The sequence below is a fragment of the Neopsephotus bourkii genome, unplaced genomic scaffold (assembly GCF_033783945.1).
Source record: "Neopsephotus bourkii isolate Nb327-2 ecotype Australia unplaced genomic scaffold, CSIRO-AGI_Nbou_v1 NB_272, whole genome shotgun sequence".
Lineage (NCBI taxonomy): Eukaryota > Metazoa > Chordata > Aves > Psittaciformes > Psittacidae > Neopsephotus > Neopsephotus bourkii.
Genome location: NW_026900781.1, coordinates 7,337,060 through 7,361,714, shown reverse-complemented (window position 1 = coordinate 7,361,714; position 24,655 = coordinate 7,337,060). Strand labels below are relative to the sequence as shown.

The 24,655-nt window shown below is 40.2% G+C and overlaps 1 protein-coding gene across 3 annotated transcripts in view; it reads left to right on the top strand.

Moving 5' to 3' along the window:
* The window catches only part of PHACTR1 (phosphatase and actin regulator 1), a 313,779-nt gene that overhangs the window by 179,215 nt on the left and 109,909 nt on the right, over positions 1–24,655 (top strand). For all 3 annotated transcript variants that reach the window (XM_061346476.1, XM_061346479.1, XM_061346478.1), the window contains one exon: positions 10,550–10,714. In XM_061346476.1, the coding sequence (XP_061202460.1) occupies positions 10,550–10,714 (165 nt within the window). The remainder of the gene's footprint in view (positions 1–10,549; positions 10,715–24,655) is intronic.

Here is a 24,655-nt window from a genome sequence, read left to right as displayed (position 1 = left end):
AGTTCACTAATGCATTTTCAGGCGTGGCACAGAGGCTCAAGACAGACAGTTCTTGGTGATATTTTTCTTTGGGTTGCTTTCATTTGTTTTTCTTTCTCTCAGCTGGCTTTGGACATGGGCTCTGTGTGATAAAAAAATAAAAGTAAACGTTGCAAGCCTATAAGAAGATGGGTGGTAATTTTAGAATTCAGCTGTTCAGAGCCAGTACAGCTACTCCCTGTGTTGAGCAAACGAATGGAAGCGTTCTTCACCTGCTAGGATTAATTTGTCTCAGATTTTTGCAGTATTATTGTTGTATTTGTAGTACACCAGGCTCCATTTTTAAATGTTTGTGCATAAGTACCTCCAAGAATATCCGTTTTGTTTCTTTTCTCTTATTTTTGTAGCAAAATACTTGGGAGATTTGTAGTTTTGAGCACCATCACGAATATTGTAAAGCTTGAGGTACTCAGCCATGGTTCAGGCCAGTCTCTGATTTGCAAATTCAAACAAAATGCTTTGCAAGTTAAAAGAGATTTCAAAAATCAGGCTCGCATGGCCAAGACTCCCGTTCAGTTGGAAAAGTGTATGTGCAAGTTTGACTTTTGACTTGATAGAAGGAGATCTGTGAAACTTGTAAGATGTTGCAAAGATACTTTGCCCAAAAGAGGTTGGCGCTTATAACCCATAGGCAACAATGTTCTCAATTTTGTGGGCAGAGGCAATTTATATTGTCAGAAACGCTCAGGAAGGCTTATGTTGTAGTTGTGCTTAGTGTTTTTTTTATCTGCTTAGTAGCAGAACCTTGATAAGTTTGAGAGGAAAATTTCATCATTCAAGTAAGTCAGATTTCATCAGTTTGTTCTTTTGTCCAGTGCCAGCAGTGAAAGGGTAGAAAAAAAGATTATTTGATTATAATTGTAAGGAATGTCAGGTTTGGAATGAATTTTATCCTACTTCTGTGTTGAAATGAAACCTCATGCAGATGCCCATCACAGTTACCTTCACAATGTTGCAAGATGAACTTTACTGCCAATTTCATGGTCAGGTGGCTCTGTATAGGCACATCCCATCACACTGCTGGGGTGCTCTGCTCACATTTGCACCTCACAACATGCCACAGGTTCCTCTCTCAAACACCATAATATAAAGGAAAGAAGTCATTAAGACCATGCTGTAATGTCTTCTCTGTCAGTTTCTTTTTCTGTAGGTGAATTTCAGCATGCAGAAAAGGCCCCTTTTACAGCTTTGGCCAATAAAGTCATCTGACACCAGTAAGGAGGCACATTTTACCATGCAACCAGCATATCTCAACCCCACATGGGAACAACCACACGTAACACAGTTCATTTTCTCTTGCTCTTTCTGCTCATCTTACTAGTCATAAGCAAAGAGCAGAGGGCCATATTTTACCTTAATTAGCAAAGATTTGATAGCCGAGAAAGCAGAATAGATCCCTGATTCCTAAGATGGTCATCCAGTCACTAAATGGCTTAAGTAAGGTAATTCTACTCCTTGTGACCTTTGCTGTTCACTTTGGTGTGGTCAGGATTTCATTCATTTCTCTCTGCTAACATTATTTCCATGCATAAAGCTGTTGGAACTATTTCAGTAGCTTTTTCAGTGATTGTATTTTCTTGGTTCCTTGTACTATTTTTTCCCCTTAGCTCTGATCTAAACTTTTTCTCATTTTCTGAGCTATTTCTGGTTGCTGGGTTTGGAATTATTCATGAACTTGAAGCTATGTGCATATATATTTCCTTTGACTGTAGCATTTCTTAGGTAGATATACCAATTTGATTACCTGATGGGATCCATCTTTTTTTAAACGCAGCATCTTTTTTAAAACCAGAGGCTTTCCTCTAAATCGATTGAGCAAGAGCAATAGCCTGCAGAGCTCAGCATCCATGAGACACTGTAGAACTTAACATTAAAAAGACAGGGTGAAAAAAGTGAAATCGCAGCTATGAAAATCACACAGAAATACTCTTTATTTTTAGCCAGCAACCCGCCATGCTTTATTCATTACTTTAAAGGAGTCATGGGTATTTTTCTTCCCTTTGAGTACTCATCTCTGAAACTCAAGCCTCTACCATAATTGCCTAAACAAATATTTCACCACAGCCAAGGGTCTAAACTAGCCATCATTTGAATCAACAAAAGAATTCCCATTATCATGACAATCGGCAAAGACCAAATATAGCTGCACTTAGGTAGTCAAAGCAGAAGTATTCCCTCTTCCTTTTGCATTCCAGAACATGCATACAGACTGTGTTCTTTCAGAGTCTAGTGAAACATGCTATTTTTTGCTAAGCCGTTACTGACTCTGGTTTTTAACTCACATTTATGCTTGTTATAAATGTGCCATTTGGTATCATTCCTCTTTTGCTCTTGGCCAACCTCCTGTCAATTTCTTTAAGGAAAAGACACAGAAATTTCTTTTTCCCAAGAGGAGCAATATACATTTTACAAGGGAGTGGTTTGAACTTTCTAGCTGTTAAATAAAAGTACTTTTTCCTTTCTCCCAGCCATTAAAGTAATTAAAACCTTAATTTTTTTATCTTTATGATGATAGTGGCGAGAGGGTACCATTTTGTTTAGAAAGCTTAATGTTTATAATGCCATTTACTGAATGTAGTTACTTTGAATAAGAGTACATGCTCCTCTCAGGTTTCTGAATAGTCTAAAGATATGCCTTCTAAAGTGCACTTTTTTGGTAAAATAAAATAAAAATATTGGGTATTCTTACATGAGAACCTCAAAAGATAAAGATCAGAGATTACTCAGTCCACCAAAAGTCTGCTAAGAAATGAGAATCATTGAAAATACTTTTCTTGGGGTTTCTCAAAATAAATGGCCAGCCTTTAGCACTAGTGGTTTGTTTCCAGAAAGGTGGAGAACTTCCCTTCCATGAGGTTCCCAGTGAAAGGCCAGTAGATCAGTGTGCTCTTTTGTATGAGCAACTATGTCTGCTTCTGTCCACATGGCAATTAGGAAAATTATCACCCAGTAGCAGAAGCCTAGCAAAGTGTGAGCAACAAACCCATGGGTTTCCATGGACTGGATCCTTTTCTTGGATTACTTTTATATATTGTAGCTGAGTAGAATTTGCAGGTCAGGCTTGAATAAGAGAGAAATCCAACCATGAAAATGTAATCATTACCTGCTCCTTCAAGAAGACACTTTGCTATCAAGTCTAAACAAAATATAGGGAAATGTGCTTCCTGCTTGCCACTTAGGGTAAAATTTCCTTTCCTTTCAAGCTGAAGTTTTTGCCAGAGCAATTCCTGGTACTTGTGGAATTGTCTTCTTGTAGCTCCAAGAAAAGCAGGGTATCTGGTTTGCTTCTGCTGGTTCTGCTTTTCTCTTGACTTTTTTGGTTGTGCTCCACTTGCAGTATCTGCTCTGAGTCCTGTTTTGGAGTTGCTGAGTCTCCACATAGTGTGGTACTGAGAACAGACCTGTGGGTTCTGCTCTAGAGTCTGGACACCCAACAGTTAGGAGCTGCAATACTGTTTAGTGGATTTAGCCTTAAATCTGTATGTAATAAATACTTAAGAGATATAAAATCCAGGGAGTAATAAGAGCAATAAGGTATACAAAAAATAGCTGATACCAGTTGTCGTGGTTTAACACAAATCTAACAATCCTTATTTTCTGTAATTGCAGGGTTTATGGAAGAGATTATGTAGCTACTGATGATATAAGTGCTTTTGTTGCAAGTATGTTATACTTGTGCACTATGTCATAATATGGAAAATACTTGATGTTTTGACAGATTTCATATCAATAAAGACATTTTCATAGTGATGCATGCAGTGCAGTATAGTTTGCAGAGGTTAAAAAAAAACGGCTTTCAGATTGCAATCAGCATGAATAATTAATGTTTTACGTCAAAATGCGGGGAAGTTGAAAACAGGGTCCTAAAGGGATTTGACTTGCAAAGCTATTCTTTGCACTTATGTTCCGACTAGAGAAATAAATAGGCTGAAAAGGAGAGATCACAGCAGAGAGCAGAGTGGTACCATGGTCTGACACAGGCAAGTGTAGAGGGTTAGAGATTTAGTTACAAATACAGTGCAAAGTGCTACACACCTGGGGAGAGAGATTAATTGGCAGGGGTTTGGAAAATGTGGGTGCTACTTAGCATGCAAAGGAAAGCTACTGACAGCCTCTTCATGGCTCATAAACTCACTACACCAGCCCAGTCAGTGCCACTGCAAATGTGTATATCCTGTGGGAGCTGTTGTCAACCGGAGAGGTAGTCATCCTCGTTTGGCAAGACTCATTTAGACTGCTGCATGCTATGCCTTGTCTTTCATTGGAAACAAACCTTGGAGAAGTTAGGAAAAGTTTAAATGGGCAATTCAGATAGTAAAGGCAGGACTGATGAAAATTAATTCCAGGTGCAAAGGGAAATTAAAGGGAAATAACAGATGATAATAGAAGAGCAGAAAATGAACCATTTTCCTGAAAGAAAAGCAAGGTGGGTTTTTTTAATTTTAAAGTGTTCCCATCCAGGTAAAGAGAAGACATAAGTGCTCAGCAATTAGTCTTTCAGGTTTCCCGTCATTCCAAAAAGACACATGGTGCGTCTACATCTTGTGTTGAACAAGGCTGCTGGAACGAGGTCTGTGCTTTCTGAAGTGAAGGATATTCAGGGTGCAGAGTTCTAAAGCAACTTTGCGACAGAAGTTTGTTGGAAATGAATCTGCGGAATAAAGACTGATTAGATGTAAATTAGAAATAAGAAGTATTACGTTGGTTTTTTTTTTTTTACATAGATTTGTTGTCATTAAGTAAAATGGCACATTTAGTGAATTACATCTTCAGGGTGAAGATTATTTTCAAACTGTTAATACAGATTTGTGCAAATGTAACAGGAAGGATAAAGTAGCCATTGGTGTTTCCTAGGAAGGCTTTAAATCTAACTTTGGACAGTAAAGTGCTGTTAAGACAATAATGTGTCTGATTATGAATAACAAGTGTTCAGAAATGGTCTGAGAGAAAACCTAGTGTGATTATCAGTAGGGAAGGTAATACTAAGCATTATGGATGGGATGGATGGGTTTTGGGGTTCAGTAGTGAAATTGCTCTGTCTTCCCAAATGTGGCAAGAGTGGTTTGGTTTTTTTTTTTGGGTGGTTTTTTTTTTGTTTGTTTATTTGGGTTTTTTTTCTAAAATGGAAGCTGGGAATATGATATGTCAGCAACATTAATCAATGCCATGATTCGCAGAGAGATGTGGAAATAACAAAACTAGTTGTCATTCTCCAGGAAAACTTAGTAAGTTATGTTGTCTTTGGGAAGGCCTTTGATCTGCTTGCTAAGCTTCTCAAATATAAAAATTAGGAGACCCCTACACTGTCTGTTACTCGACCTTCTGGAAATCAACACCCTGCTGAAAGATGTGAGAAACTCATAAGAACATACAGATTAGGCCTCTTTTTTTCTTGGTCTGATAAATTGACTATTTTGAAGAACTGCTTTTCAAACTGCCTCTCCTAGACTTGCTGATTTTGTCCATATCAGGTGTCCTTGCAGTGCATTACAGCTCACAAACCTCAGAATGATTGAGGTCAAATAATCCTCAAACCTAGGGTTAGCTGCAGTACAACAACAACAAAAAAAGAGAGAAGTTAGCTTTTAGACCTTCTATTGTTGTAAATCTTTGTAGCATATTATAATCAGGATTACAAAATTTCCTTTACATTACTGGGATGTAAAGTATTATTTGTTGTACTTTTTCTCATTAAAACCACAAGTCTTGCTTAATGTTCAATCTATATGAACATCAAGTGTCTTGAGGACTACAGTAAAATTTTGAGAGCTGCCTCGCAGTCAAACTGCCTGTGTAAAGCACTTAGGTCATTTTCCCCTTGTTATTCTGGGGTGACGTCTTGGACAGGAGAAAGTGTGAGGGAAGTGTATTGTCCTCTTGCCATAATTGCAGTTCCCAGTGTCTCTCTGTGTCCTGGCAAGATCTCTCAGATACCAGGGAAAAAAAGTCAGAACAAGCTCCCAAAAGCACCAAGTATCAACAGTCATTGTGACCCGTAAACATCATGGTTGTGGCACCGACCTCAACATGATCCCTCAACAGTATGTCTAGAGGCACCAATGCACATGGCAGTTCTCTCTCCCAGTTGAGCAGACTGATGAAACTGGGACTGCTGTGACTGCTTTCCTCTTTGACGGCACAAAGAACACCAAGTGCAAGGCCTGGTTGGTTTCCATTCGTGCAAGTACCACCTTTTTTGGGGAACAGCAAGGGTGTGAAACCAGCCTACGGAGCCTGCTGTTAGCAGTGGGAGTCACAGCCCACAGCGAGTCAATAGTCGTTAGGAGCCAAAAAGGCAGAGAAACCCAGCCAACTCGAGGAAAAGATGCAGCAGCATGAAAGAGTGCAGAAATCTGGCTCTTACTTCTTGCATCATGGTCTGCTTTTATTTTTGCTGTATTGAAACTGTCATGCCTTTATGCTAATGTGGTTCATTCCTAGCCAGTGATTATTATGCTTTGAATTAGTAGTGCTCTTGAGAGTATTTTTCATGAAAAAAAATGAGGTAGTCCTTCTGAGAAATAGGAGCAAAAGGGGAAAAGAGCTGTTACTTGCATTAGCTTGGAGCTGTGTGTGTGTTTGGAGAGGGTGAAGGAGAAGAGCCATGTTCATGGCTGATGGAGAGCACAGCAGGACTCCTGGGGCACATCTGTGTGAGAGGTGATACTGAAATTCAGGGAAAAGCAGTCAAAATATGGTAATGGTTTTGACACTGTGCTTGGCTTTTAATGAACTCACCCTTTGGGTAAATTCGTTTTGACTCCAGTGTTGGTTTTGCCTGACTGTGAATCCATACTCATTTACCCTGAATGGGTAAAGCTTCCCAGGGGCAGTGAGAGCACAGCTGGTGTGGGACAGAGGGGTTGTATGATACAAAAGGAAAGAGTCTTTAAAAGATGTCAGTTTTCTAGGGAATGGCCTCACCAGTACCAGTTAGGACCAGCTCTCAAAGAGGAGTTGTTGCAGCTCTGGGACTTACTAACTAAGGCACCTGGGTAGCAGAAATGGTGGCTCAATGATGGGGAAAAGTAGAGAGGGTGAGCAGCAATAGGAATTCCGTTGTTTAAGCTGTGGGCTTATGCAGCAGGATGCCTGATTCAGCAGCAGTAGCATGTCGTTCCCAGTTTGCTAAACGGGCCACTTCTGTACTCTGCATCCTCCAAGTAAGGCAGCAAAGACAATACAAGCCCATTACTTCTAGCAGCATCTCTAAAAAATCATACCAGTGGAACACAGTGTGATCTTGCGATGCTTTAACCAGAGGCATCATAAAAATGGAGGGGGTCTGCCTGTAGAGGGCGGTAGTCAGTACCCTGTGCTGGTCTTCAAAGCCCAGCATATTCTAGTGAAATCAGAAAGTATAAGGAAATTTCTGATTTCCTCCTCTTTTTACCCTCATGGTTTGTTCAGCATAATGAGGCAATTTCCAGCCTTGATACAGCATGTCCCAGCCCCTGCACAGGACAGAGCCTTGTAATGGGTTCTCTGGATAAGAAGGTATTTCTCTAGGCAATTGGGCACAAAGAGCTGCAACAGAATGAAGTGCTTTGTCCAGACTGCCTTTTTTTTCCCCTCTGCTTTAAATGGAAAGAGGATATTCTCAGAAATGCCTGTCTTTCTCTCCATTACCCCAAAGAATAGTTGTTTTTAACCATTTCCACTGAAACACTTGGGCTCTCTGTATCTTGCTGTGTAGCTTTTTTCTTTTTTTTACTCTAGAATATTAGAGGCAGCTGTATCTGGCAGTGATATTTTACAGGAAAAAAGGACTGTGTTGCCAATGTTCAAGGCAAACAAAAGAGCAATAACAAAATAACCAAACTTCTTGCAAAAACCTGAGGGTCTCAAATAGGATTTCAGTTTGAAATTCTGGTAATGAAACCTCCTTTGTGCTAGAAATGTGTCTCTGGCTGTTCCCATGAAAACCATCCTAAATTTGGCACACTCAAAGCCTCGGAAAAATTTCCATTGAGACACATAAGAATTTGCTAGCCAAAAATCTCTGGTGATTGTGTGAGTGTGGAGTGGGTATGCTCATCCCTTCAGAATGATGTTCTTGCTGAGGTTCCAGAGCTTTTGTGGATGAGATTAATATTTAATATGCTAGAGGTGATAGAAACTGGGTTGCTGTCTTCAGAGCAGGAGGGATGATGAGCTGCATCCTGTCTTTAAGAATCCAGACTCTGCGTGTGCAAACCACACAGATCGGTTTTACTGGCAGTGTTGCATTACAACACCAGCCTGGCAAACGGTATCCCTAAAACAGAAAACAAAGCAAAACACCAACAATTTTAGAAACCCCCCAACCAAACCTCTTCCTATATGACTTAAGTATTGCAGATGTTTTTTTGTGGAGAAAGAGTGTGCATGCATCAGCCTGGGGCTGGGAGAGCTTATTGCAGTCCTGGCATTTATGGCATGGAGAGAACTTTTCTCCAGGGCTGCTGGTACTTCTCTGTTGGTGTTTTCCTTTGTGGTCTTGGCTTACCTCTCTCAGTGCCTCTAATCACAGGGATGTTATTTCTCAAAGCTAGTAGCATACATTGTCCCAGCAAATGTGAAGGGGGACCATGCAATGTAACTGTGCCAAGTGACCATCTCCAGACTTCTCTTGCTGTCACTGGGGGAGAAGGGTAATTTAAATTCTTCAGGGTTTGGATTTTCTTTAGCTATATAGACTGTCATGATGTATTACAGGATGAAAGTTACAGAATGCTGAAATTTTTAAACACAGCCTAGTGAAAACAGTTCTGAGGAAATTCAGCTCTTAGTGTGGACTCTAAAATTTCTTGAAGTTCCTGTGTTAAAAGGAGAATTGGAGGGGAATGAGTGGACAGAAAGTAGGACTCACCATCCCTGGAGGTACTTTAAAGATGTATAGATGTGGTACATGGCTTAGTGGTGGACTCAGCGGTGCTAGGTTAACAGTTGGACTTCATGATCTTAAAGGTCTTTTCTAACCTAAACAATTCTATTAGTCTGATTTTTTTTAGCACCCTTTCTGTTATTAATGCAGCACCTTTTGTAACCCAGGCAGTTTTAATGGACGCAGTAATGACACCAGAAGGTCATTACTTATCAGAGTCCTTACTCTTGATAGACATTAATTCATGGAAATGTCTCTTTCTATTGAAAAAAAAACCACCCAAAAAACACCAAAAAACAAACCCAAACTTGCAATATTTCTTGTAAGCCATACTGCTCCTTTTATTTTATTTTTTTTTTCCTTCTGGCGCTTTCTTTTCCCAAGTCTCTACCCCATTTCCCCAGTAATGGTTGTCAGATGGATTGTTGGCTGTCTAGAGTGATGCAGAACAATTAAGTATGAATTGTAACTTGCCTGTTGTAATAATCTATATTTCCGTCGAAACTGATGGCTAATAATGATCTTTACAGCAGATTATGGATTCCACTGAAATTAAGTCTTAGAATGGTTTGATTTGGAAAGGATCTTAAGATCATCAGTTCCAGCCTCTACACCTCACTCTAGACCATGTTGCCCAGGTCTCTGTCCAACCTGGCCTTGAGCACCACCAGGGATGGACCATTTACCTCTGCTTTGCGCAACCTGTTCTGCTGCCTCACCACCCTCACAGTAAAGAACTTCTTCCTTGTATCTAACCTGAACTTCCGCTGCTTAAGTTTAAACCCATCACCCGTTGTCCTGTCACTACAGTCCCTAATGAAGAGTCCCTCCCCAGCATCCCTATAGGCCCCCTTCAGATACTGGAAGGCTGCTATGAGGTCTCCACGCAGCCTTCTCTTCTCCAGGCTGAACAGCCCCAACTTTCTCAGCCTGTCTTCATATGGGAGGTGCTTCAGTCCCCTGATCATCCTCATGGCCCTCCTCTGGACTTGTTCCAACAGTTCCATGTCCCTTTTATGTTGAGGACACCAGAACTGCACACAGTACTCCAGGTGAGGTCTCACAAGAGCAGAGTAAAGGGGGAGGATCACCTCCTTCGACCTGTGGTCACGCTCCTTTTGATGCAGCCCAGGATACGGTTGGCTTTCTGGGCTGCAAGCGCACACTGAAGCCGCCTCATGTTCATTTTCTCATCGACCAACACCCCCAAATCCTTCTCTGCAGTGCTGCTCTGAATCTCTTCTCTGCCCAACCTGTAGCTGTGCCTGGGATTGCCCCGACCCAGGTGTAGGACCTTGCACTTGGCATGGTTAAATTTCATGAGGTTGGCATCATCAGCCCACCTCACAAGCATGTCAAGGTCTCTCTGGATGGCATCCCTTCCCTCCAGTGTCATGGACAGTGTCAAATGCTTTGCACAAGCCCAGGTAGACAACATCAGCTACTTTTCCCCTATCCATCAGTACTGTAGCCCCATCATAGAAAACAATGCTAAAATAATGACTACACTTTTTTCTCTTTTTTACTGTTCTCTGTAACCATGGAAAATTTTGACCATCTGTGTGGTTGTCTGGTGATTTATTAAAGCAGTTATTTCATTCCCCCCCCCCCTTTTTTTTTCTCCTTTTCTTGCTGAAACTACAGCTGAAGAAGTGGAAAGACTGGCTGCAATGCGTTCAGATTCTCTAGTACCTGGGACTCACACGCCTCCGATCAGAAGAAGAAGCAAATTTGCCACTCTTGGGAGGCTTTTTAAGCCATGGAAGTGGAGGAAGAAGAAGAGTGAAAAATTTAAGCACACTTCAGCAGGTAATAGTTGCGGTCAGATTGGTTTGTTAGTCTGTAACTGTTTGCTAAACAAGACTAAAAGTTTGTAATGCAGCCCCAATTCATGTATGTTTTTAAGGTTGTTGAAACTTGGCTTGGAGAGATTTTTCAGATTCTAAGAGATCTTTAGCTCTGTTACCAGCTTTTGCTTTTAAAAAAAGGCAAAAACAACATTTTGAGTGCACTACAGTTAAAGCAGCAGCTCACCAAAGCTGTATATTCAGGTTCTGCTACTAGAGCTAGAGGGTAAATCGGAAGGAATCTTGTTACACTGATTTACAAGATTATGTGTAAAGGGAATAGTAGCATGAAAAAACAGCTCTGGAGAACTTAGCCACATTCAAACTCCTTGTAACTGCTAATAGAGGAGCAAGAAAAATGCATGACAAAAGAGTTGACTTTTTACTGAGTAACTTGCATAACCATAAATTATTTGTTCTAGTGGGCAGGAAAGATGTATGTCATTTGTTTTCTGAGAAAAACAAAAGTCTGTTCCTGCCACACCCCTCCTTATGCTATTGCTTTCTAATGCTCCTGGTTTAAGACTCTTTTAATTGAAAAATAAGTATGAAAATTTGCAGAAGCTTATTTTTATATTGTTACTTGGTCTGAGCAAGAATTCCATATCCAGGCACCTATGCATGTGGTAGAAACTGGTACCTGATGTGTTTGTTTTCAAGCTTTGTGATCTATTTAGAAGATTTCTTGTCTTTGTTCTTCCACGATGACTGATAATTACTACATGTGGTTTTGCAAGTCATAAGCCTGGATTGTCTGCAAGAACACATGAATTTTTTTCTGATTTCTTACTGTTCTTACTAGAACTTGAAAGAAAGCAGTGAAGATCTCGCTCCTTCAAGAGCCAGAAGAAGCTTGAATTACAGCCCAGTTGCTCTCTGACCTTTTTATTGCACAGTGAAGGCTTTCAGGCAGGAGACTTGACTGTACCTTCTGACACCCTAAAGCCTGTACTCCTGAAAATGGCCTGTAATTGCATGTGAGGTCTCATTTAGCTAAGTGCAAATTCTTGCGTAAGGTTAAATGCAGAATAAGAATTTTCAGGGTTTATACTTGAAGATGTTCTTTACTGTGTGCTGTTTAAGCTGCTCACTGATGTGTCAGACAAAGACTAATGAACTGGAATAGATGGCTATATTACTCTGAGTGACAATCGTATTTTTTGACTTGACAGCTGAGAAGCTATTGTCACCAAAAATGACATGTTTCTCCAAATCAAAAGGCTTGTCTTTCATGTTTTGTATCAGACATAACCACAATGAAGCGTAGCAGGATTTCCATGAAAACTGTATATAGCTCAGGGATATGTGGATGCTGTGGTGACAACTGCTTTGAAGCTAGCTCCATGCAGCATGCTGGGTTAGTTGGATACAACTAGGAAGATAACCACAGAAGTTCAGAAGGTGCCATGGGTTGCCAAAGCCTGCCTAGTATTTATTTGTATGGTTCATCCAGCTCCGGGAGGTGGGGCTGAGCTGCACACTGCTGTGGTTTGTCTGATTAGTTTTAAACTGGATTGAATACACCTACATAATCTGTTCTGGGCATTACAAGAAGAACCCATTTGTCACATCATTTGTAAAGTACATAGGGATTAAAAACACAGTAAAAACTTGTGTTTCCTCTTCTCAGAGGTATAGGAAACTTTACCACACATTCCAATGTATCTCTTCCCCTAGAAAGAGGGACTTTAGTCCCTGAAAAATCAATTTAAAATCTGGGTCTTCTGGTTGCAGGAGATTGTCGATTGAGGACTAGATTTGATCTCAGTTTAATCCAAACTCTTTCTTTTAAAAAATAAATAAATTTAAAGAAAAAAAATCATCTTTGGTAAGCTAACAGTATCCTACCGCTGCTCTGCAGAATTGGTATTCCCGTCAGCGACCCTGCTACCAACTGCAGCAAAGTTGACAAAGATAAACAATTTGCAGAGCACCCTGCAGGAGGCAGGGGGAGAGATTTACATCTGGACTGTATGAGAGGTGGAGACCCCACAGTTTTCATCATGCCCAATGCTGGGGAACATGAATCCACCACCATGATTCTGTGATTCTGTGATCCTATCAGACCCCTGTGGCAATTCAGCAGCATTGGCTGAACCTAAGATGTGATATACAAAAGAGTTTACACATGGAAAACTAGCAGTTTTCTTCTGGTATTTCCATGGCCTCTCATCTAATACCTCTGATCTCACTGATAAAATATATTTAATCTTTATAATAAATCAAAGGACAAGCTTATAAAATGGGATAATGAGAGACAGCATGAAACTTTGTAATACAGGCTTATTTTTTTCTAGTGCACTGATAAATGTGATGCTTGGAAAAAAAAAAATCCCATTAGTGTCCTACAGGCATGCACCCAAGCTTTCCACCTGCATAGAACATCAGTAATTATAAAAAAAAAAAAAAAAATACTAATACAAGTATTTTATTGGGCTCTTACTTGCTGCAACAATAGATTCAATTATTTTTAATGTCAAAAGTGGTAAGGGTCAAAACACATGACCTTATCTGTTGAAACTTCCTTTGAAATTTGTGGGAGTTTTTTCCTGGGAGAGCACTGGAAGAAAGAGAGAGTCAGGCTGGCATTTAAGATTGAAAGGGGTTGCCCTTTTCTTGAGAGTTCCAAGTGCTAACATTTTGTATCCATATCTTTATCAGACTGAAAGCTCTGATTATTTATTCAGTGATGAATACTTTAAAATACAGTGAGCAAAAAAAACACTTTTAGGTAATAGGTAAAGTTATTTTCTCACACCTGGTAATTGCATGAGATGAGATAGAAAATCTTTAATTTGATTGATTGAGGACCTTAACATTATGCTTTTTATATATGGTTCCTTTCAGCACATCAGTACTCATATTGTGGTGTTTGAGCGTAACAAGTCCCTCATCCTCTGTCTTTGTTATTTTATTGCCACTGACAAGTAGAAGGTTAAAAGGATGCATGCGTCATATACTTTGTATGTTTATAGGTAATGTTGGTTAGATACCCCTGAAGCGACTGCAGAAAGGACCAAAGTCTGACATTGCCTTGATGCTGACTTAGTCATGAAGGTGAAAGTTACGGGTTTGATGCAGGCTTCTAATGCCTTTGCCTTGCAGTTGGTCTGTCTGTAAGCATCATCATTAGGTATGTTTTAGAGCAGCCAGAGCAGGTAGAAAAGATCACACTATGGGGTGATCTGTTGTTGCAGATGGTAAGTGCCAGATGAGCCTGCATCTGGGGTTTGATTTGAGCAACCTCTTCTGCTGAAGGTGGAGTAATAAGAAGGTTGTTCAGGACATGCGCCATGAGTGACAGATGGGCTCCATCTATGAACAAGCTCAATCTCAGAGCAAGCAGAAGGGAGACTATACTGTGTGAGTAACACCAGTGTACCACGGTGGGGCCAGAAACAAGTTAATTCTCGCAGTAATCCTCCTCCTAGATAGAAGTGAAGCTTCCCGCAGCAAAGAGTATTTTTGCAATGTCAGGGTTGTCGATCATTTTACCACAGAGGTCTGGTGAAAGTTCTTTGATGGATGCTGAAACTCCCACAGTACAATAGGAACACTACTGACAGTGAAGTTTTATATACACAGTGAAGTTTATATAGACAAAGAAATTAATCTCAGCCACAATTATTCATGCTATAGTAAAAACTCTGGTGTACTTTTTTAAACTCACCTAAAATTTCTCCTTGCACAGAAAGTGTGGAAACGTTTATTACCATGAGGGCTGAGGGCCCCTCACGGCAGCGAGCAGTATGATAAAGCTGACAAATCTAGCATCGGGAGCAAAGGCAAATTTCTAAATGGCAAGACTGTATCAGTTGATGGGACTGTTTCTTATAACTGATAAGAAGCGCAGTCTCACTTATGGCAGAAGGAGCCAGGAAGAAAGAGTTAATTCTCTTTGCCCAAGCATGTTATCTGGACTGGATGTGGCTGGGATGGTTCCAGCAGGCTGCACAAGGTTTTTAAAGCCATGATAGGTTCTCTGGGAATCAGCAAAGCAGATAGCAAGAGAGTAAGCTCACTGTCTCCTCAGCCACACCTTTGCCATTGCTTTTAGTACCTTGATCTTGTTCTGCTTGCCTTGATGCGAATTTGAAAACAGTTCCTGCGTGCGCTGTAGTTTTATTTCAGTGCGTACATGTGGTGGTGAAGTGTCATTTCCTGGTGATGTTTTAGAGAATGAAGCGCTTATGAAATAAAGAAGCCTGAGGGAAGATAAGTTCTGGTCTTACTTGAAATATTATTGAAGTTTTTTTATCACTGTATTCATCAAGAGACAACTGCTTGCAACCTTTCAGAAAAAAGTATTTCAGCTGCTTGCAGGGGTCTGAATAGGGGAAAATGTCTCATTTCACCATTTCCTGTTTCTGGTGACCTTCATTTTAAGGAATTGTTGTGTCCGTCTTCCCCTGTCCTTGCTTCCTGAGCTGCAGTGCTCAGGCAGATGGAAGGAGGAAGCGTGTAACTTGTACTTGGAGGAAACTGGTTGCAATGAGAAGAGGAAAGCAGGAGAAGGTGAGAAATAAAGGAGTGTAGAGAACGCTCAGCTATACAATAAGAGAGGGAAGGATTCAGCAATTTTTGGGTTAGGTACATAGGCACCCTGTAAAATGAGCAGAGAAGGTCCAGTGTCTAAAGAAAGCTCCACAGCAGCTCTGTTATCAGGTAGACAGTTATCGGAAACAATCAATAATGCTAATGGGAGAAAATGAAATCTGTATCTCAGGCTTTCCTCCTAGGTACTTTGAAACCTCCCCTCACTGATGTCACAGATCCCCCCATAGAAATACAACTTTTTCTGCAGCATGGTAAGGACAGATCCATCTTCCAGTGCCACAGCTCCCATCCCTGATACCCGTGAGTGATCTAATGAGCTGTGTCCTGTTCTGTGGCCAAAGAAAGATGTGACAGTGATTTCCTAGCTTAGTGTTTTGGGTGCTTTCCTGAGAAGACTGGAGACCCACTCCTGCTTCATTTGAAGCTTCATTTGCTTAGTGTGAAATTGCAGAGGGTGGTGTTCAGGAACCCATCTCAAGGTGTAGGGCTGGGGAGTATGAAAGTATAAAGACTGGGCCTGAACAATGTAAAGCAGGGTATCAGAAGTGCCAAGAGGCAAATCAGTGTGACCCAGGCATCATCAGCTGAGTTGGGGAATGTTGAGCTGGGGGACTAGGACTTTCAGGGCAGGTTTATGGGTTGATCTGTTGTCTAAGGGTCTTAGGACTCTTAATAGTTGTCTGTACTGAAGATGACAGACTTCTCTTGCTAGCAGTTACTCTGTTAAACTGGAACAGCTGAGGTCTCTGCACTGGATCTAAACATTGAAGCCCAGTACTGTAGACAGTGCCACAAAAGACAGCATCTGTTTTTTTCTCAGTTTGCATTTTAGGGAGGGAATACATGCTCTACCATTGCTTTCACTCCTGCTGGAGCTGATTAAAGAAAATAAAGTGTGCCAAAACAAAATCCACTCATGCAAGCTTTAGCTGCCCCACTCCCAGAACATGCATTAAACCAGCCATTCATTTTATGCTCAACTGCTACATTTTTAACTTGCTAAGCCTCAGTGCTTTGGTTTTTCCATCCAGAGTTACTAAAAAAGTGCTCTAAAAAAATTCATATGTCAATGTGTTTATATAAGTTAAGTCTCCCAGTCAGCAGAGGGATTGTTTAAATTTGGCAACACTTACAGGCAAGGACTTTCAATGTTTCTTATGAATAACAAGAAGAAAACAAAATGTGGTGAATCTGTGCAATTAGAGGAACTGATATTCATAAACCATACCCAGATCATTGTATCCCTACTGCTGATTATTTCTAACTTCAATAGGTAAATATTTTGAACTTTACTTTCCAGAATATTCCAATCAGTAGAAATTCAATGATGTGTTTCCAGTGCTGCTCTTAAACCTTCCTACTCCCTTCTGTTTTGCCGGTGATTGCCTCCTCATGTAAAACTCCTGGGCTGTTAAACTAGTCAGAGTAGCTATTTGGATGAGACCTTTGCTTGGGGAACTGAAGGAGAAGCGCTGCCTGCACACATGCCTGCCCTCACCTCTGCCTGTACCTTTGGGCAGGTAGCTTAAAGTGGGGAGATTTTCAGTGCTTTTCCCAAGTACTTACCAAGTTGTTGAAATCTGTCTGCAAAGGTCCTATGAAAGCAGTGGGTTTGTTTCTATTATTGGCTAACAAGGATAACTGTGTTTTAAAGAACTTTATGGTCCCATTCTCTTCTCCTGAATTTTATTTCATAAATACTGTGATCCCATATGAGCGGTATTTGTATTTCAGTTGCAATTCCTCCTATGCTTGCAGGCCAGACAGACTGTCTCTAGGTTTAGGTATGGATGGCTGAGGTAATTATGATTTTTCTTCCTTCACTCTCTTATTCTGATCACTTATAAATGTAATTCTGAATTAGCATGGAGAAAGAGAGTGGGGTCAGCCCTGCAGTATAGCTGAGCCTGAGGTTACCATGAAGCCTGAAATACCCCAAAGTCCTGTTCACATCGATGACAAAGCTTGTTTATTAATAAGACTGCGTAAAACCCCCAGTGGTACTTTCAATGTGAGAGAGTGAGCAAGCAGTATGGGTGCTGGTCCCAGCCAGGTATTTTTGCTGTGCCGAAGCAGTTCATAGAGCATTAACGCATTGCTGAAAATAACTGATCATTTCCAAGTTTTTGGGAGGAGAGAGAGAAATGGCACTGATGCAAAACTTAGTCCAGACTTCAAAAAGGAGCTTCAGTTTTGTTAAACCCAGTAATACAACCACTTTCCAGACTTACCAAGTGCTTCCTTGTTCACTGCTTTGAGCTGTGTTTTTGAGGGAGATGCTAATTGTCAGCTGGTGAAGAAAAGTGCCGTTTTGCAGGAACTAGGACTGTTCATGAATGAACATTGACTTAAGCAAATATCTTTGTCTGAAGGAAAGTCCAGAAAATACCTATATTATATTTCAGTCTTTTCTAGATGAATCTTAGAGGAGCTTTTACTAAAATTTACATTTCCATTTCAAATTTGTACTAGATAGTAGCAAATCTGAATTCAGGTAAAAATCTGAATTTCAGATATAAAATGACCTGACAGACAGGAAAGCCTTTATTTTAAGTCTACTGAAATACTACACTGCTTGAGCCCAAGGACTGAATAAAAAATTAAAATCCATTTCATCGAATCGTTTAGGTTGGAAAAGACCTTCAAGTTCATCAAGTCCAACTGTTAACCTAACCCTGCCAAGTCCACCGCTAAACCATATCCCTAAGTGCCACATCTACACATCTGTTAAATACCTCAGGGGATGGTGACACTGCCACTTCTTGGGCAGCCTGTTCCAATGCTTGACAACCCTTTCAGTAAATATCCAATATATAATATCCAATTCCAATATCCAGTCTAAGCCTTCCAATATCCAGTCTAAAGCTCCCCATGCACAACTTGAGGCCATTTCTTCCTGTCCTATTGCTTGTTACCTGGGAGAAGGTACCCACCTCACTAAACCTCCTTTCACGTAGTTGTAGAGAGCAGTAAGATCTTCCCTGAGCGCTGTTTTCTCCAGACTGAACAACCCCCAGACTTGTGCTCAAGACCCTTCACCGGTTCCATTGCTGTTTTCAGTTTTATTTTTGCTTTGGTCTAAAATTGCATACTTGATGTATTTTTAATTTTGGAAATGAGAAAAAAAATATATCCTAGTTCTAAATGCAGATTGCCCATAGCTTCTTTTTGCATTCACTAATATTTTCTTCATGTCTTTTGTGAAGCTGTCCAGAAGTTGCACCAGAATTCATGGAAAATTATAGGACACATTTCTTAAAGTTTGTTCTTTTGCATTTCTGTAGAGGGAGCAAAACTAGCATGTGTATTTGCTTGCTGCTTTGGTTTGATGGGGCTTTGAGCAACTTGGTCTAGTGAAAGGTGTCACTGCCCATGGCAGGGGAGTTGGAACCAGATGATCTTTATGGTCCCTTCCATCCAAACCATTCTAGGACTATGGATCCACAGGGATGTTTAAAGTCAGTGACTGTTTTCAACCTCGCAATTAGATGAACAACCCAAAGCTTATGGTGGCAGACGGCACTTGATAGCAAGGGAAGGCAGTGGGTGAAGAAGTTTGCTTCTTTAATGATGGAATTATAAAATTATCAGCCTTTTTTAGATTTGTTATTTTAAGCAGATTAAAAGAATTCAGATGTGTTCGGAAGGTGCAGATCTGATTTGTACACAGGAGGCAGTTAAAGCAGTTGTCTATTTTTATACTTGAATTGCCAAATAGAAGCTCCTGGTTCAAAAATGGAGGGTCTAATCACTTCCCTGGGAGCATGTATTCCACTACAGAGCATCATTGTGTCTTCCTGAGATCTGCTGCAGAACATTTGGGGGATTAAGAAGTGAACTTTTCTACGCTGGACTGAAAAATGTATGACACGAGGCTCTTGAATGTGTCCCTTCTTACAGGAAAGGGATGTTTAATGAGGCTGTTTGGTTTTTGTGCTAATTACATTTCCAGCGGCTATGAAGATTGTATGAGGCCGCCCAAACTGTCGTGATGCAACATAATTCTGCAATAATGTATTCCTGTTAAAATAATATAATAATACAATTAATTCATTAATGAATTTATAGCAAATTCTGAGGATTGAAAAACAGATGTTGTAGCATAAGCTTCTGTGTAGTTTATATATTAGAGAACAACATTGATTGGAGATGTTTTTAAGAAGCATTTTACCAACGAATCAGCAATAATGGAGTATCTGGTTGTGGGGAGAGAGAATAAGCATGTTTGGAAGAAGCTCAGTCTTGTGTAAAAAATTGTTGTATATCCTCAGCTGCTGTTGCTGTGATTCACGAACGTACAGTCTTCATCAGACTGCATCCTTAAAGGTTATTTTAGAATGCTTTCATTTAAACCCAAAATGCGTTGAAGCTGCTTTTTATTTTTAGATTGCATTTTAAGCATGGAAATTAATTAGTATTTATCAGACTGTTGGCTTTTTGTTCTTGAAGTTTTTATTGCCCTTTTTAAAGATGTGGGGTGAAAAAAGCAGTGTTTCACAGTGGCATGGAGCCATGAGGCATCTGGTCTGTGATGAGATCAAAGGCTCATCAAAGACAACAGTGGGCAGCTGTAGTGCCAGGTTATCCCAGTGACCCAAAAACGCTGCAGGTCTTTTCCAGCAGGATGCTGGCTGGTCACAGGATCCTGCTTTTAAGTAACTCATGCCCCAGATCATTTTTCTTATTCCATCAAAGCAGCAGCCATTGAATACTGCTGTGCAAATTTGTCATCCATCAGTAATCGGATGTTGTGCAGGTACATGTCTTTGAGACTTGGCAGAGTTCAACAGATTTGGACTGCACAGGCCAGGTGCTTCAGCTGGGAAATCTGCTCAGTGATTCCACCAGTTTCTCCATTCTTTGGTCAGAGATGAATATGGTCTTTTCACTCCCAGAGCAACAGAGAAAACCTCCCTTGCCTTTTAGAGACTGCTGCTGGGTAGTTTCCAAAAGTGGTATTTGTTAGATGTGTTCACTCAGAAGTGCTGTTGAGGAAGTTTTATTCCTAGAATACTGTTTTGGTCTCGCTCGGTGTTTCCCACACAGGGGAACTGAAGCAGGAATCCCTGAGGCCAGCATGGTGCTATCTCGAGTGAGCCCTGCTCCATCAGTGACCTGATTGACATCTGACCCATGTTGTGTTTAGGAAATTGGGTTGGCATTGTAATGCAAGCATGAAGCTCAGTGACTCTAATCTAATGGGATTTTTTAATCAAAATAGCTGCCCTTTATTTCCATGTCTGTGAACTGCATTAAAAAGGTATACACAGCTAAATGTATAGGGTATTGGCAGCAGGGATGAGAATACCAGGTCCACAGGGATCTGAAACATGGATGGCAGTCACCCAGTAAAAAGCATTAGCTTCATGAGCTCTTTCCAGGGGCTAATATGTTGAAGAATAATAAATAGTTGCTAGAAAGAGAAGCTGAATTAAATTACCCTGTGTACAGAGGTTTAATAGGAAAAATCAGATTATGAATTGGGAATCAGATTATGAATTAGGAATCGAAGATAGCTTGATGAAGAACGGTTTCTTAGAAATCTTGGTCTAAGTCTTGTTTGATACAAGGGCTTGGTTGTACATTGTAACTTGAACTATTTAAACTATAAATATGAAACAGATTACTTGTATCACCATAAACCCTTGGGTGAATATTTATTCAGTTCATAAGCTCATTATTGTATTTTAATTCATTAAGGCCATTCAGTTCTGAATTAAAATGTCCACACAAATGTTTAATGTGGCATTGGTGATCCTCCTTGAATTACTTAATTCAGATTGCTTTTCTTGAATGCCCATGTAAGTAGCCACAGGAGCTAATGTGCAGGAAGGAATTGAGTAACTACCACAAAGAGATGGGATCTAGAGGCTCTGGTTGGTGAGAGCTGATCTGATTACATGGGCTGATCCAAGGGACTAGGCAGAAGAAGTCCAAGATGGTGATTAGAGCATTTAATGAAGAGAGAAAGCTGTCGCGCAGCCTTCCAAATCTGCTGGTAACTCATCCCGGTCTTGTTGTGAACAACAGCTATAGGTTATTACATTCTAAGTGTTGTAGGACTTACGTGCAATTTCACCAAGTCTCTTTTTTTGTTTGTTTCTTTGTTTGGTCTGTCCATGTGTAGGATTTCTTCAGAACTGCAGCTTACTAAGTCAACTCATTCAGAGAGAATCTTGGATGCCAGTAGCCAAAAGAATTATTAAAAACCCCATGCAGATGTAGAAGAAAGTCTTGGAAAATAAAAGCAGGGGGGAAATCTCAAATTCTTACTAGAAATTAAGCTTACAATTTTAAAGCAGCTTACAGATATTCTGAATATTTATATTCTACTTTATTGATATCAGTTACATTTTCGGACTAATGCTTCAGTTTGATAGTATGTTGTCTGTATAAAAAAGATAGGAGTAGTTAAAAATAAGACTTATTTTGGTTTCCATTTATTTGTATAGGCCAAAGATCTAATACTTTGTAATTACAAAGTTGTGGTTGTTAACTGCATCTGAGTTGTTTATTAGCTACAGGATGTCCCACACTTTTAGATAAAACTAGTGGTGGAATAGATGGATGACACTGAACATCACTCACTATTCCTTTTGTTCTTGCTGGAGTAGCAGGTATATGTTTCTAGGCCAGAAAATGAAGTATCTCAGTCTCTTACTTTTCAGCTGAATATGTACATGTAGATTTTTGAAGGAACAGAGTTCAGTCCCTTATAAAAATGTTTTAATTTTATAATTAACACTTTTGGTCCTTTATATCTTCAGAATTCTATATGAATCTCACCAAGATAATCAGGCAATCACAAACAATTCTGTTTATCAAAACAGGCTGTGAAAGTCATCCTTTTTCTGTGGCAAATCATACTTTTTCAACCTAATCAACAGCATTAGTTGCCTGTTTTAAAGGAAAAGTCATTAGGAAATTTGTTTGCCACTAGCTACTGCTTAAGCTGTAAACACCAATCCCTCACCTCTCTGTGTTTTGCAGAAAGCTTATGGTCTCCTTGTGCTCTTCATTAATTCCTTAGTTAAAAGTAGCATGTGGCTGACAGCTGAATGTGCACAGATAAGCAGAACTCTGAGGAAGGTCCAGAGAAAGCCAGATATGCTTCTGCCTGAAGGCAGTGACATGTATTTGTGCTGAAAATGGTTCACAATAGTAAATTTTACTTTCTTCCTGTTGAAGCTGATGAATTCTTCCTGTCTTCCCTGGGTGTAGGGTACCTGGCAGGCAGTTGCTGAATACCAAAAGCCTTTGCTCACGCAGATAAGCCATGAAGGCTTCTGCCAGCTGCACAATCTCCCTTCTGAGGTGATTTGTTTTCTAAAAAAGACCATGGGATTGGTGGGTGCTCAGCTCTTTGCACTAGTAAGCAACGCATCTGCAGGCCAGAAAGTTTCTGGGATGTGAACATGTATCCAAAATTCACCTCTGCAGCCTTTTAAATTTAAGTTCTGCCTTAAGACACTTTGGAGCCCATGAATTTTCTATCACCATCATCAAGAATCAATACTGCATTTACACTCCTGTGCTGGCACTTACATTTTCAAAACTGTACATGTACCTCTAATAGCCTGTGTGCTTTATGGACCTGATCAAAAGCCCCATAAAAGTGATTGCTGGATTCTCTGCTTTTCATGGGCATAGGATCAAGCTTATATTAAGTAGTCATAGTAGTATTCCTCCCAATTTCATATCTAATGAGAAAATATGCAATAGGTAGATTAAACATCACTTAAAAAAAGATGTAATTGGTTGTGAGTGAAATATTCTTATGGCAAGTGGACTAAAGTTCAGATATGCCTGAGCAGCAGTGGTTTTTCTCACCAGCTAGTGGTTTCTTATACATCATCTCCTCTGGAGGATTTTAGTTTATAGTTGTGGGGAAAAACAACTGGATAATTCCATGAGCAACAAAACTTATTAATCCAAGTTTTGTATGGATTGCTTCTTCCAGGTTCTTTTGCTGTTTAATCATGAGCTTAGCAATGGCAATTTGGACTAACCAGCCTCCAAATTTCTCTGGACTTTAGAAACATAGCAAATTTATGGTCTTTTGTCCTGCCACTAAAGTTGGGAACACGTTGCAAAAGTTGTCAGCTAGGGCAGAGAAAGGCAAGAAAGCTAATACTGCTGGTAGAAATAAGCAGAAAGAGATGGGTGAAAATAGTCATTGGGTTGGCTGTTCTGGTTTTAGACTGGGCAATGAGTTTGGAAGAGCACCTGGCATCCTTTTACAACTTCAGGCTTGACTCCAAAATGTGTAGAACACCATTCCCCAAGTGTATTTCTGTAAGGATAGCAAGAATCAGGAGGGAACTTCTGAGAAATTGTGTATGGAAATAATTTGAGATTTTATGATCAACGGAGAATCCTTGTGTCTCCTCGCTCTTCCATTTGGTTTGTAAAGAGGGAGGTTGGAAGGAGAAGGTATTATTAATATAGCATTATTGGGGGACAGGAATTAGCATTAGTAAAATTTAACAAACATTGTATTTGCTTGTAACTAATTGTATAATCGTGGTCTTTTCACAAAAGCAGTTGAGAATGCAAGAAGCTTTTCCTCCATTTTTTTAAATTAAAAAGCTGTCATTAGCTGCACTGCAAAAAGATCCCCATGCCACAGTGGGATATAGGAGAAGGTAACAAGTCCAAACAAGCAGGGAAAAGAAAAGGCAGAGTCATGGCAGCAACTTCTCAAAGTGCAGCGGTAAACCTCAGTGCATAACATGTTGATCATTTCAGTGCTTCTTGCAGCATGATGGAGCACTGCGCAACTCCTGTGACCCACTTGGGTTGTGAATGAGTCAGGACATTTTCCTGAGCCCCTTGGTGTTAGACAGGGCATGAAAGACACTCTGCAAGCGTTTGTGGGGTTTGGATCAGACCCCTGAGAGAGAAAAGATGGTTTCTCTGCAGACAGACAAATGCAGAAGTGTTGTGGGAGTTTCATGTGCTCCCTATGTGTCCCCCAAGAAAGCAGGGATCAGCCAGGGTGAAACAGAGGCATGACAACAGCTTAATCATTTTCTCTCATTTTTCAGTTGATTTGTGCAGAGCTTTGTACAGGGGCTGTGTAACAGCACCTGGAACTGTTTTTGTGATACCCTTTGCTTACTGACGTGTGACAATGCTTTTCTTCAGTCTTCTCATTAGCTTTCATTAGGGGTCAGGGTTTGGCCATCCTCATCCAGGCCCAATAGCTTGGAAAATTATTATTTGTATAATTTTACAGTTTAGCTAGGAAGAGCACAAAATCTGTCAAGATCTAAGATTTGGAATTCTACAAATAATTGACATTTCGCAATACTTGATCCTAATAGGTCACAAACCTCAGTAATTT